This window comes from Opisthorchis viverrini, assembly GCF_000715545.1.
Source record: "Opisthorchis viverrini unplaced genomic scaffold opera_v5_202, whole genome shotgun sequence".
NCBI classification, from domain to species: domain Eukaryota; kingdom Metazoa; phylum Platyhelminthes; class Trematoda; order Opisthorchiida; family Opisthorchiidae; genus Opisthorchis; species Opisthorchis viverrini.
In genome coordinates, this window is record NW_008751858.1 from 662,011 (window position 1) to 675,210 (window position 13,200).

Genomic DNA, 13,200 nt, shown 5'->3' on the forward strand with positions numbered 1-13,200 from the left:
ATATATATATATATATAATGACCCAGTGCATCCATAACTTACGGTAATTACGATACTATTTGCCAGGCACCTGAGGGGTCTAAATTGGGTTTGAGGTTGGCACTCTGTGCTGAAATCCTCCTTCGCAAGGATTTATGCATAGAGGTCACTTGTTTTGGGACAGCTGAGAACAGCTTGCACAACTACTGTCCCCTCACGACAGCTTGAGAAGGAGTGCTCTAGACCACCCAGATGATTGGTCCTCATTGATATAGTACTGTAAATAACTAAATGACCAGCTCTTCTCACCCTCATACTCTGAAACATCCCTGAACTACGAGGCACGCTACACCACTAGACCCTCAGAATGTCAGTTCGGTTAGTGAAAAACCGTTCACGAAAAAAATTACCAAGCTCGGCGAACAACCCGACCACCAAATGCGGTCAGTTAGGGATACCCAAAAAGAATGATTTTTAACTACTTCTGGATAGTTAGTAGCTATTTTTATGAGGCAATATCACCAGCCCCGTGGTGGGCTGGGCAGACCATCACGGTAATCACCAACACCATCATCCGTGCTCACTATTGGCCGAAGTACAATCATGATTTATTTCCGACTATTATTGCAATGAAAAGGATAAAAGTAGACGGGGAACGGACCGCAATCATTCCAGGGTGCCCAAACCCCTAGACACTCATTCCGTTAATCTGGATAGAGACTGACAACAAGAACGCCACGGACATCGATATCAGCGTCTCCCACCAGGCACAGTGGGGACCACGTGGTACCCATCATGGGAGACGAGTCGAGCCTACAACACCGAGATTACCGTAGTCTCTTTCATACACGTCTGTTAGGTCAGATATTGGCTACCTCTCTTCCTCCGCCACGCTGCATTGGGCTCAGAAAACTACTCTCTTCGACAAACAATGGTTCGGCTTGCGCAACACACGACCTAACAAACGCAGGTTCTGTTGCTGAACACATTCTTTGATGGAAGCCCCTGTTGCACACCAAAACACCCTCCCTCTAACTCCATTTGGTTCACCAGAGAATATTGCTGAAATGTAGTGACTGATGAATAGGTTAAATAATAACGACCATCACTCTATCAGGAACTCACAACATCAGGTCAGAAGGACCATCGCTGTACCATGATTACTTTGGTTCACGAGACCTCCTGAAATGCGCGTTAAGAATGTCTCCCCTTTAAGATTGCATTTCAAGGGCCAAGCCTGACTTTTCATTTTAGTATTTGGACTGTAGAATTACCGTTTTGGGGATAAATTTTCCACTTTACAATTAAGCTGATGTTTGCATAGGACTCAAAAGAATATCAGCTGAACCATTCAGCTTTAATAATATTTAGCTGACTGTGCTGCACAGCGGTTACTTCATGTCTTAGCTGGAACTGTATTAAAGATATCGAAATTTTTTGTTTGGAAAAAGCTACTCGCAGTTTTTGTTTAGACAAGGAGCCTGAAAGCCTACGGCTTTCTTGACGTAATATACCAATCTTAAGGCAGCTAAAAGCCCTCTATCTGAACCCGAATTGGACACATTTTTGGTTTTGACAGGGACTCAATTGAATCCAGCTGGATCTCTCGTTTGTGATGGTTTGATGATGACTCATGAACAAGCCATTACCCGTTTATTTTCATAAAGGAAGCTACTCATGAGATTGCTGAAAACTCTTCGACAGCCCACTACCGGCTCCGCCCTTCTTGGGGCTCATCAGGTAGAACGTAAGATTGACGGAGACTCAGGGACTGCGCCTACCTGATGAGCCCCAACAAGAGCCCCAACAACATCTCGAATATCGTGCCAACTGAAACTTGAGGTGGCCTTTGTGCGGCACATTCAGTTTTAGAGTATCATAAACGAGAGATTCAGTTGAGTCTCTCATGAAAACCAAATTGATTTGCAAACTAGTGTGCTGTAAGAGGGCTGGTCAGTTGAGATTCGGCTGAGTCCCCGTAAACATCACCCTATTCTGTGAATGAATGTGGATCTTCTCAGGCAGCTTATTAACTTAGTTCGTTTGGACGCTGCCAAACACCTGGAACCGCAGAAAAAATCACGTACTAGTGAGTGTTCAGGTTCTGGCGGGCAGTGTTTAAACGTTCTTTACACCACTAAAATGATCAACGAAAATGTGGTCTTTTCTCGTCCTTAAATGTTTTTTTGGAGGATCAATTTCTACCCCGAGCTTCAGCTAATTTTTAGGCAGACATGTTTGGATAATACCAAAAAAGCTATTAAAATCGAGTTGGAAAGAGTTTAAAATTTGGAAATTCCATACTATTCATTCAAGTAGGAGGTGCACACAAGGGTGATAAATGTGCGAATACGGAATTGGTCTATTGTTAATGATCTTAGAGTAATATTTTGATAAGTGCGCACCTTGTAGGAAGGATCGGATAAGGCTTAAGTGTTCCGCACGATAACCTCACATAGAGTCTTAGTATATGGATGTACAAGGTATGAAACCTTGACGTCTTTCTTGCGTTCAACTTAAAAGGGTTGTAGAACCAACACAGTCATTTGCTTACTTCGCCCATGTACTTTTGATCTCCAACTACTTTACTCATCTGTACTCACCATTCACTGCCGCAAAGATCGTCCCGTCCGACGCCGGTATATTAGCCTGTGTGTGTGTGTGTATGAATGTGCGCAGATGAGCTAATTACCCAAGTGTGTCCGTGTCCCATCTGCTGAGCATGCACTGACTTGTTTTGTCATGATTTCCGTGTGGTCGCACAGCCAATGGGAATCGGGAGACTGGCCTAAGAAGAGAGGACCGCAACCCACATTGAAGAGCCAACGTTTCTCCCGCCGTTTTCTGGTGTGCGAACCTTGATGCTGCATTGTGCCAGTCAGTGACAGGCTTGCGCACATGTTGGTGCCAAGAACGTGGACAATTGAAGTTTGTTGCATAAATTTGCTCACACTATCGAACCCGATTCTTCCTTTTAGTATTCCGGATTGTCAAACCTACGCATGACTCAGAGTCCCGTATCGCCAACCCCAATAGTCCTGACGTTCTGATGTTCCACTTAGTCTGCACATCAGCGCCTAGCCTCATGGTCACTCACATGCTCGCCAGGTCGCCGAAATCAGAACTCAAGACAGTGAATAAGTGGAGCACCGACTTTTGTCTGTTACTACCAGCGACTGTGTTGACGGGCCTGTTATTCATTTCTATTGAACATGTGAGCATCACATGATATCGTGTGCTTCGTGGAAAAGATATTATCTGGAATGACCTACAGTCTCGTTGGACGATCGGAAAAAAATACAGATAAATCTATACCAATCCACCACCCGGGAGCTCTAGCTGAACGGAATTTTCTCCAGATTTCGATTGCAGTGGGATCCCGTGATATAATAGATGGTTCGATGTGCTCTGCTATGGCCTTCAAATGAACAAGACACAGTATACGAGAAAAGTTGTTTGGGTGGCTCTGCGAAACCAAACAACCGATACCTGATGCGAATGTGCTTAATGGGAGTCAGCTGAGCGTCAGTAAATGGGTGAATCAGCGTTGATAAAAAGAATAATGTCCGCCAAAATAAGCGGTAGATGCATCAGGACCGAAAACACTGACGAACATTCCAGAAAATTCATTCCATGGCGGCTTCAAGTGAAAAAGCAAGTTGCAAAAAAAGAGGGCGCCGATGCTTAGTAATTCCCATAAAAAGTTTTACATCTATTAGAAGGTCGGATCAGCCAGGAAGTTAAATCAAAGTCCTCCTTATTTGAAGCATTCCGAAGGCCTAGAAGGTCTTCTAGCTGACTAAAATATTCTATAGCACGAAGTTGAGCTAGCAGGTTACATAATGAAGAAGTGTGGGTGAAAGAATTTGATGGTCAGCTGAAACGAGATTCAGCTTGGCTCAGTCGAGTCTTCTGTCCAAACCAAGTTTGTATGCAAGTGAAATTATTTGTGGAAAGGAGCTGATGTTCACTGACATGGAAGGATGAAATCTGAAGGTTCCAGATTGTCTGACCTGCCACTATGGATGCGTGAGAAATTAAGGATTTCACAGACGCCACATCATGACAGCTCTGTTCAAATGTTCTGAGGCCTCAGTCCTGGAAAGCATAAACTACTTGGTTATCCGAGACGAATAAGGCGCTGTAGACTTCCACAGCAGGCAACCTAAAGTAACCTTTTTTTCAGTTTGTTTTGAAGAGCATGTTGGAGGAAAAGTAGAGGAAGGAAGGAAGGAAGAAAAGAAAAAGGACGTCGAAATGGCGCTATCTTGATATATTTTGCTTCGTCAGCGAGATGGTTGTCTGTATCCCAACATATATCCTGCACATAGATACGAAAATAGACCCACTAGAATAAGTTTGAGAACTGATTGTAAGGTTGATAAGTAATCAGGATAGGCTTTTGTGAATGTCAGGAGCTAACTGAACGAATATATTTTCGTTTTGAGATGACAGCGAAGTCTGAGGAGTTGAAAAAAAGCACGGGGAATACGTATATACCGAGACGGTAACGATGTTGATCTTCGTGTACTAAAATTATTATTATTTTTACGCCCAATTTGGACCCCTTTTGGAGCTGAGCGGGATTTTTAAGGAGTTCTTGAACAGCGAATAAAAACAACAAGAATCACGGGGAGGTCGGCGTAACGTGTTCAGATGTGAATATTCTAATCTGAATGGAGGCTGCAAAAACCGGTAGCATTAATAGGGTTTTGCTCACCACACATTTGAAGTGACACCTAGATGAAGGAATTATTCGTATCTCGACAAGTGGGCATCATATTTCATGGTCAGCTAAGAGCGTATATCCGATTCCGCTTAGGCTTCGATATCATTGAAATGACCATTTAGACTGTAGATGACTGTAATTCAGGAGTAATATACAAACCCACAGTCCCATGGATCACGGTAAACCAGATTGAATGTCGTCCCTTATAAGGTTCTTAATTCTTGGAGGATTTTTGTTTTCAAATGCCGTAACAAAAAACACGGCTCGATCGAACTAGGAATAACTCAGTCCGCTGTTTCACAAATGGGTTCACGTGGGGCTGGGATAGAAATCTCCTCAAGTAAAACCACAAAACATTTCAACGTAGGAGTAGATTAGAAAGGTCGAGAAAGCGTTCAGGAAGCTGTCAACTGCTTGATATAAAAATCAATATTTTGCTAAAATACACGCTATTTACCCAACCACCGTGATGCATCGTAAAGTGTCATTGGAAAATTCATTTTCAGGATGATGTGGCTTAACTAGTTTTCCTTAACTTACATGTACTGTTGTCTCTCCTGCAGTCCGCGTGATAACCCGCCAGCCCTTTCTACATCCGACTGATAGTAACAGCTCAAGCAGGACATTTCCCAGTTTTGACGTCAGAGCTCATTTCCGCACAATGCGACCATTTTTGTCCGTGTCCTACTTTACCCTTTTGCTGACGTAGAAGCTGTCACTTTCTGATATCTGAAGATATCAGGAAGATCAGAACGCCCGAAACCTACTGATACCCTAAAACTCGACCAGAATGTCAACAAGAAAGCCAGCAAGCATCCAGGCCAGTCAATCATTCACTCAATTCAGCAAAAGCCGATGGGTGTTCATGCACGCCACAGAAGTACGACCGAATGTGATCAGCGTTCAGGCATTTCATAGAGGCACGATCGATGTTGACGGGTGTTCACTAACGCCTATCAGACAGCCTGGATCAATGTCAGAAAATCCCCTTTAAAATAGCGTGGGCCTTGTTAACTTTTTCTCTCGCACTCGCATGCACTCACTCGCTTGTTCGGAATATAGCTGTTGTGTTCCCTTCCGTGATTTTTTTTCGTGACTAGGTACTGCAGCGGGTCAGCAAGAGATACCACAGATTGGCGAATCAGCAGATACGTCTATATCTGTATATATACACATACATATACATACATATACATCTGTATATATACACAAATACGACTTGTCCCCTCCATCAGGTCAGATAGGTATGGATGGTTTCGAAAGAAGAGGGAACTGCTGCAAACAACTAAATTTAACGCAGTACAGCAGTTCCTCGTTATGTGGAAAATTCATCTGAGAAGACCTCCATCTGCGTAAAAGTATGTTCTTTGTTTAATGGGATTTTCACTGGGGGTACCGTCTCACCACTGATGTAATGTACACACCAGGTTTTGACGCTCACACATGAAAATGCACTGGGTACTTTAGAATTATCTTCAGTGGCAGAGAGCAAGAAGAGTGTCATTGTGCCCTGACGAACTAGAGTAGTTGACTGATGGTGATATTTACTTAGAAGTGCTCTGCTCTATGAGGGTCGTGATCACCGGAATATTTTGAACGGCGTGGTCAAAGTCGGTCTCCCATGGAAGTAACGCATCACAGAAACGAAACTGAATCCTCACACCCATGAAGACATTTAGCCCCTAAACAGCAATCCAGCCCATCCACCTATCTCGTTTCACACAGTGACGGACTTAGTCAATTTTGCCAAGAGTTGATAAAAAGAACAGTATTCTTTGTTAACTCGTTTTGAAAAAGGTAGAAAGGAAAGCCACCAACGTTTGCTAGCACAAAGTAAACACTGGGGCACAATACAGAGCATTTGATTGACAGATGACCCTAGCGACTTTTAATATGACACAAGCTGTTGATAATCACACTGCGCTCAAGTGAGATTCCTGTTATCACCTACCTTTGGTGGTCAGCTGTAACCCGCAACTGTCATCCTCGCAGGTGACGTGGTCTTTTTGTGTCTATCATGCCCTGGCACCCCGAAAAGTGTTGAGGCGAACAGATCTGTCTTGCATGAAGTGTACAAGAACTCGGCTCTTGTCAGGAAAAATCTCTACACGCTTTGGCCTTGACAGCTTGACTTCTACTGCATTATATTCGCCCAAAGACATATGCCGAGCATAAGTAGTTTCCGAGGACTGCGTGTAAAATAACGCACATAGTGAAATTAATACCTGAGGTTGCTGAAATGCTCTCTGAGGACCACTATCGAATTCGCTCTTCTTTTGGTCCATCAGGTAGGCGCAGCCCCAGAGCTTACATCAATCTCAAGTTTTAACTGACACTCAGTTGTACATGTTTGACGAACTACACCCATTTGCACATTGGGTTGGTGCCAGTGGGAGACTCAAATGAGTAGTACGTTATGTCAACCAAATGTACTATGTTAGGTCGAATATTGTGCCAAATGAAAAAGAGGCGGACTTTGTGCAGTTGAAAAATAGCATAAACAAGTGATTTGCTGGAGTTTGTCTTTAAAACCATCGCAAAGTTCTACTGGGTCTAATTCACCAGTCATTCGAGGGTTCCTCGCGTAATTGAAGTTTATCTATATCAAAGAGCCGAGAAGTTCTGTACGCCTGTTTCAGCCTTGCTGGGAATCATCATCGGTAGACATCTAGCGAAACTCCAGGGAGGTGTGAACTCGAACCCTCCCGGCTAGTAGTTGAAGATTAGGCCTTTCGGTGACGAGTGCTTGATTAGCAGTACTTCTCCGCTTCTTGGCACAGAGTAACCACACTCACAGGACAAAATATCGGTTGAAAAAAGTTTCCACATCTCATAACAAAAACGAACTTATTCCGTTGTTGGATGTCTAGCGAAATGCGCCAACCACAGCACCGGAACACATAGAGCATCATTCCAAGAGATACCGAAAAACATATTTTGGGGTAAATCCGGATAAAAATGGTGGGTGGACATCCCGCGGCATGCCTTCATTTGGCAGAAAGTCACTCTGAAGTTGTGTTATAATCTTATATGCCCCTCTAGAAGGATGCATACCCTGTTTGAGGTTTAAAAACAGCGTACCTTACAGCCACAAGCTGATGTGTAGTCGTCAGAGAACAGTCAGAATTCCTCCGTCAGGTAAAGAAATACCGTCCACACTGGTCGCTTAAATGATCGCCCGTAAATGGCAATAATCGTTATGAGAAAAGCATCCATTTTCTCAAAAAGTGATCAGATTTCCCTCTTTTGCTTTACATGTTTCCGTTTCTGCGACATCTTACCAAATAATTCTGCCATAAATAAATAAGCAGACAAGCAAGCAAACAAACAGAACTATGCCATCAAAATGCGATCCTACACGCAACTGATTCTCCGGAACTTTGGAAGGATGCCAAAAACTGTTAGAGCACGTAAGTTGAGTGAATTGATAGTGGCAGATTGATTTGCATATGCTTGTGATTTTCAAGAACATACTCAATCTTTATCCAAAAAGGGTCTATGTACAAGGCTTCCGATCTCGCTCAACGAAATAAAAACTCGGGGAGCATGAAAAATGTTTTTTGTAAGACGGTGAGGGACCATGTAGCGAGTTGACTGCATTATCGATAGAACACAACATAAAAATCACTGCCGCATGGAAATGTTGAATTACGGAGCCACTGAAGTCGCCCATATAAACTAATATATCCCTACTAAGTACAGCATGTGTTGAAAAATATGTGTACTGGGGTCTTGACCTATAACCTTCTCTGTTTAGCGGAGTGCCGTGATTCGAATCCAATCCACCCCTTTTGCTTACTCCTGTCTGTACTTGGCCAGCCTGGCAGTAGCTAAGTCCCTGTGACTCCTTCCAGTTGCATGGCAGGTGTGCACCGAAAGGGAGCCGGAACTAAACCAGTGTTACGTATGATATATATATAGTACTCCTCTCTCCCGAGGGTCGAAAATGCCTATATGCAAATCCGGCGGCAAACGACCGCAAATGCCATATAGGGTATCCTATAGCACCGAGAAGGTGAATACAGTGCCCGGAAGGCTATATTAAATCGCGACGCCCAGAAATTCCACAGTAAAACCCGAGGGCCGAGATTCCTATAGTAAAATGCGAGTGTCGGGATTCCTATAGTAAAATGCGAGTATGTAATTGTCACGAATACGTAACAGTGCCTGAAAACATCATAAACGAGAGATTCAGCTGGATTCCGGGTGTGTCTCGAAAGAACCAAATTGGTTTGCAAATGAGTGTATATTCGCTAAACCAGTGTTAGTTTTTGTCAAGGCAAAAAGTGGTTTAAGTCATGCTGTCAGACAGAGGAACGGACTGGCGCATTTTCGAGTATTTTACTTATTTTTCACAGAAGTTGTATTGATCTCTAGTGTGTGGCAGAGGGAAATTAATAGATATAATAATCCTTTGTTCCAACCCAACATGTTCTACCTCTCACGCGTTATGCTGCCTAACACAGTCGCCTTTCAAATGTTATCTGGCCATAAAGTACTGAGCAATTCGTGTTCATCCGTACCACTAGTTGGTGCCGAAAATCAACAGATAATCGGTTATGTAAAGTTATTGAGAATTTTTCAAGAGCATCCATTAGAAAGTACCTTTTGTTGAACCCATCGGGCAGATGAGTTTCCGAGGTTTTGCCAAAGTTAGGTTCTTCTAGAACACTGAGTCATACGGATATGTCGAAACAGATCATCGTTAATTAGGCAAGTTTTAACGAGAGATTCAACTGAGATGATAAGCTTGAACTGAAAGTTCTACGCGTAAGCTGCATTATGCTTTGGTTGGTACGGAACTCATGTACCGGAGTATTTCTCTTTAACACAATTCTGGTAGTAACGTCCTTGAAACCTTTGCAAAACCAGTTAACACCGGACAAATCTGCTTGTTGGTTTGCTCTCCGAGTTCGGCAGTTGGATTTCAAAGTCTTCATCACCAATCAAGGTGACATCGTCTGTGCGGTGTAAATTTGCGGATGAGTTCAATTCACCAGGTTTATGTTCTTCATGAAGTAGATACATGTATCAAAATCACTACTGGTTTGAGTAAGTGGGTCGTTTGATAAAAATCCTCTCTACAGTAGGAATTTAATTTAGGATGTTATTGCAGTTAGTCAGTGACCTACCTGGTGCAGATATGGAGCCAACCACCTCCATTTGGGGAAGGCCAGTTCCCGGAGCAGCGCATACAGCAACACGACGAGGGGAAACACGATACCCACATAGGAAGCAGCTGTGAACTCGGATATAATATTGAGTACAACCAGGATTCCAATCACCACAGCTTGAATCACAGCAAACACAAGTATGTGTTTGCTCGGTAGTCCACGTACACATTCCCAGTCCTCCCAATGCTTTCGGCGTTTCATCAGAGCAAGGAAACGACGGAAGAATTGAAGGTCCCGTAACCCCATCACACCCATATACAGGAACATACCGTAGAGCGCCGCTACCGGAATAAATCGGAGAACTGACCCAAGGAAGACGGACAAGAAAACCAGCAACCCCACCAGCATACCGCTTACCCGCTGTTCGACGGTCCCGATAACTCTGAAATTCAAACAATAAACATGAATAAAAATCAGTCGCTCAGAGCTGAGGAAGCGTACGTGATCATCGGGAAAACACAGCATATTTAGTATTGAATGCAGCGGACTTTGATGCTTTTTTAAATCACTTTGCATCAGTGGATTTTGGTTGAAAGATCTGCATGAAAAAGACATTGCCAATCAATGATTGTGTTAGATATAAACACCATAAGTGGTCTGAGAACGCAGCCACGACAGAAGCTGTCTACCGATGCAAATTTACACGCGAGTTCTCCCTTGATTAACCACTATATTCAGCGGATGTATGAGCAGTTGACGTTAGGGATAAACCCACTGTTTTTACACTCCACATGAATTGTAGCTTACGGCAATCCTAGTCTCAGATAAATCAGAGCAAGAGTGACATTCTCCACACTCAGTAAGGGTTGAAAGGGCGAAGTAAAAACTACAGAGAAAGAAGGATCACAATCCAACCTTGGCACCAGTGGGTTATAGTGTCATTATTCTTATTAGTAGTAGGCCGTTTCCAGATTTTGTCTGAAAATTCCAGTAGCAGCGTACGGTACCAAGGGATGCTGAGGACAGTAAAGCAAATGAAATTCCCATCTCAGTGCCCTTCGAAGCTGATTGAAATAGAACAAATCGATTGATCTGTTGGGCATATAGACTGCTTCCAATTGAGGTGATTCACTTCATAGGGAAATCTATATGCAAGCACAATGGTCCACGATCACAGTCTTTTCTGTATTGAATCCATGTTGAAAAAATACACTGTGTGCACAGAAACGCTTGAATCAAGCATTAGATTAGATAGATAGTATATGTTATGGATCGCCCCTTTTAGCATAGGATTCGATAAAGGTCTCATTAGATGAATACTGATATGAACTGAAAACAATTACAGAACAAAGAACCTCGAATGAGCAGGGCAGGCAGCCTTAGTCAGCTTAGGTTACTGACAGAACAGGAAAAATAATCGGTCAGCCGTAACACGTGATGATTGAAGGTCATGGCCTAGAAGAAAGCACGAGGGCTGAGAAACTGGGGCTGGAAACTGCCAGATTGTCCTAGCCTAGAATAGAGCAATTGGCATGTTGGTGAACGGTTCGAATCACGGACCTTGCAGTCAGTAAGTTCGCGCTCAAGCTCTGGGATGCATAAGGCAGGAGCGATGGACCGATTGCTAAGCCCACCCTGTTATTGATATCCATTGTCATTAGAAAATAACAGTATAATTCTTAATAACTTTGCATTTGCCTGATACTGTTCCGTTTTCGTGCTTTAGCTGGGTAACATAAAGAGTAGCACGCTGCCTGGACATTGCTCATTTTGATCGTGCGTTTTATGCGATTTTCTGCCTACTTGGAATGTTCTGGATAGATAAAAAATGTGACCTTTAGGCAAGCCATATAGGTGAGACGTAAAGCCGCACAACCCATGACATTAAAAGCGGAAAATTGTGGTGCCCTATGAGAAGGGATTACGCTAGCAGACCCACATTTTAATAATACCTTCCTGTGAAACCTCGGTAGGCGGAATGATATTACCGATCGTTAGTGAACGGTAACCAAACAGCGGAAGCGTATATTTCTATACTGAAGACCTTCCTATTACCATACAAACTAGGGTCAAGCCGTCGGCAACACGATGCTGCTCGATACCTTCAGCTTGAATCAGAAGACGGTGACTGCGGTCCGATAGCAAGTGTGTTTTGATTGGATCTGTGTTTTGCTTGAACCGGGCATATTGGTGGAACAAGTTATGTCATAGGACGAGCATTTAAGTTAAAGGTTAGATGATGAACCTTGTCAAAAGCATGCTGGTGCGTCTCATAGGCGTCAAGAACTTCCTCAACCGTGACACCCATGTTATTATTGACTGTTATTATTGACTGATCCAACAGCCTTCGCATTGTCCTTGGGGGAAAACGCAGCTGCCATTAAACTTCGCAGAGTTACTGACTGGTGTTCCATATTCGGGGATTATTTTGACGAGCCGGTATTCAATGAAAAATGAACTGACCTCATAGAATTTCAGCTAGAACATATTAGTGAAGGGTTAGTGCTACAATTCTACCGCACGACGATGGAGGTTGACAGAATAGACGTTGTTGCAATGCTGTCATTCCAAATGGATGAATGGGCGTAGCTACGCAAGCAGTACCGCGAAAGATGGTAATTGTGCGAGTGATACTCTACTGGATTTACCATAGGAATACTCATTCGGTGTTGGTTGTAAGTTTTATGTTTTCTTTGCTCAGCTAACTCGTGAAAATTCATGGCAGATGTGAATCACATCGCTAGAAAGCCGATGACAAATGTGTATGGAATTCTTCCCGAAGTGTGGACTGAGTATGCCTGGACATGTTAAATCCAAATTGATGTACGGGTTTATTTTATTCTTGACAGTAGCCTGCAATGTATAATTAAAATTTCCCACTATCAAGGTTCTCCAAGTGACTCAAGATCAAAGGATTCACAGGTCAACATTTGTCGAAACACACTGATAAGGTCCTACGCAGCCCGAGATTTTGTCAAGTGATCTCTGGGCAAAACCAATCCAAAGAGTGATGACAAGAGTAAAATAATCCATAGAATGAGAAAACCTATCCCTTCACATGGAGGTGAGTTGCGCACAAAGTTACTGCCCCACACCGCAGAAAAGATAACCAAATTTGTTCGACAAACACGACCACTTGCATACCAATTCGGTTGTCACTGGGAGCTCACCTGAAACCCAGCTCAGTTTCTCGTTTATGATACGGGATGAGCTACACAAAGGCCACCTCATGTTTCAGTTGGTACGGTATTTGAGGTATCTCAGTGTGTTTTCATAAGGGAAGCCACCAACGAGGTTGCTCATGGGGTCGTCAAATAGTTTTCCGCAACCTTGTGAGTAGCTTCAGCTGGCAACTTAATTTTACGCTGGAATTAGATG

General features: G+C 43.2%; 1 protein-coding gene across 1 annotated transcript in view; it reads right to left on the minus strand.

The window, feature by feature from the left end:
• Positions 1–13,200, minus strand: part of T265_08111 (hypothetical protein) — a gene marked incomplete at both ends in the record, with an annotated part of 59,593 nt that overhangs the window by 3,265 nt on the left and 43,128 nt on the right. Inside the window, one exon of the mRNA XM_009173818.1 lies at positions 9,841–10,264. Coding sequence (XP_009172082.1) covers positions 9,841–10,264 — 424 coding nt within the window. The remainder of the gene's footprint in view (positions 1–9,840; positions 10,265–13,200) is intronic.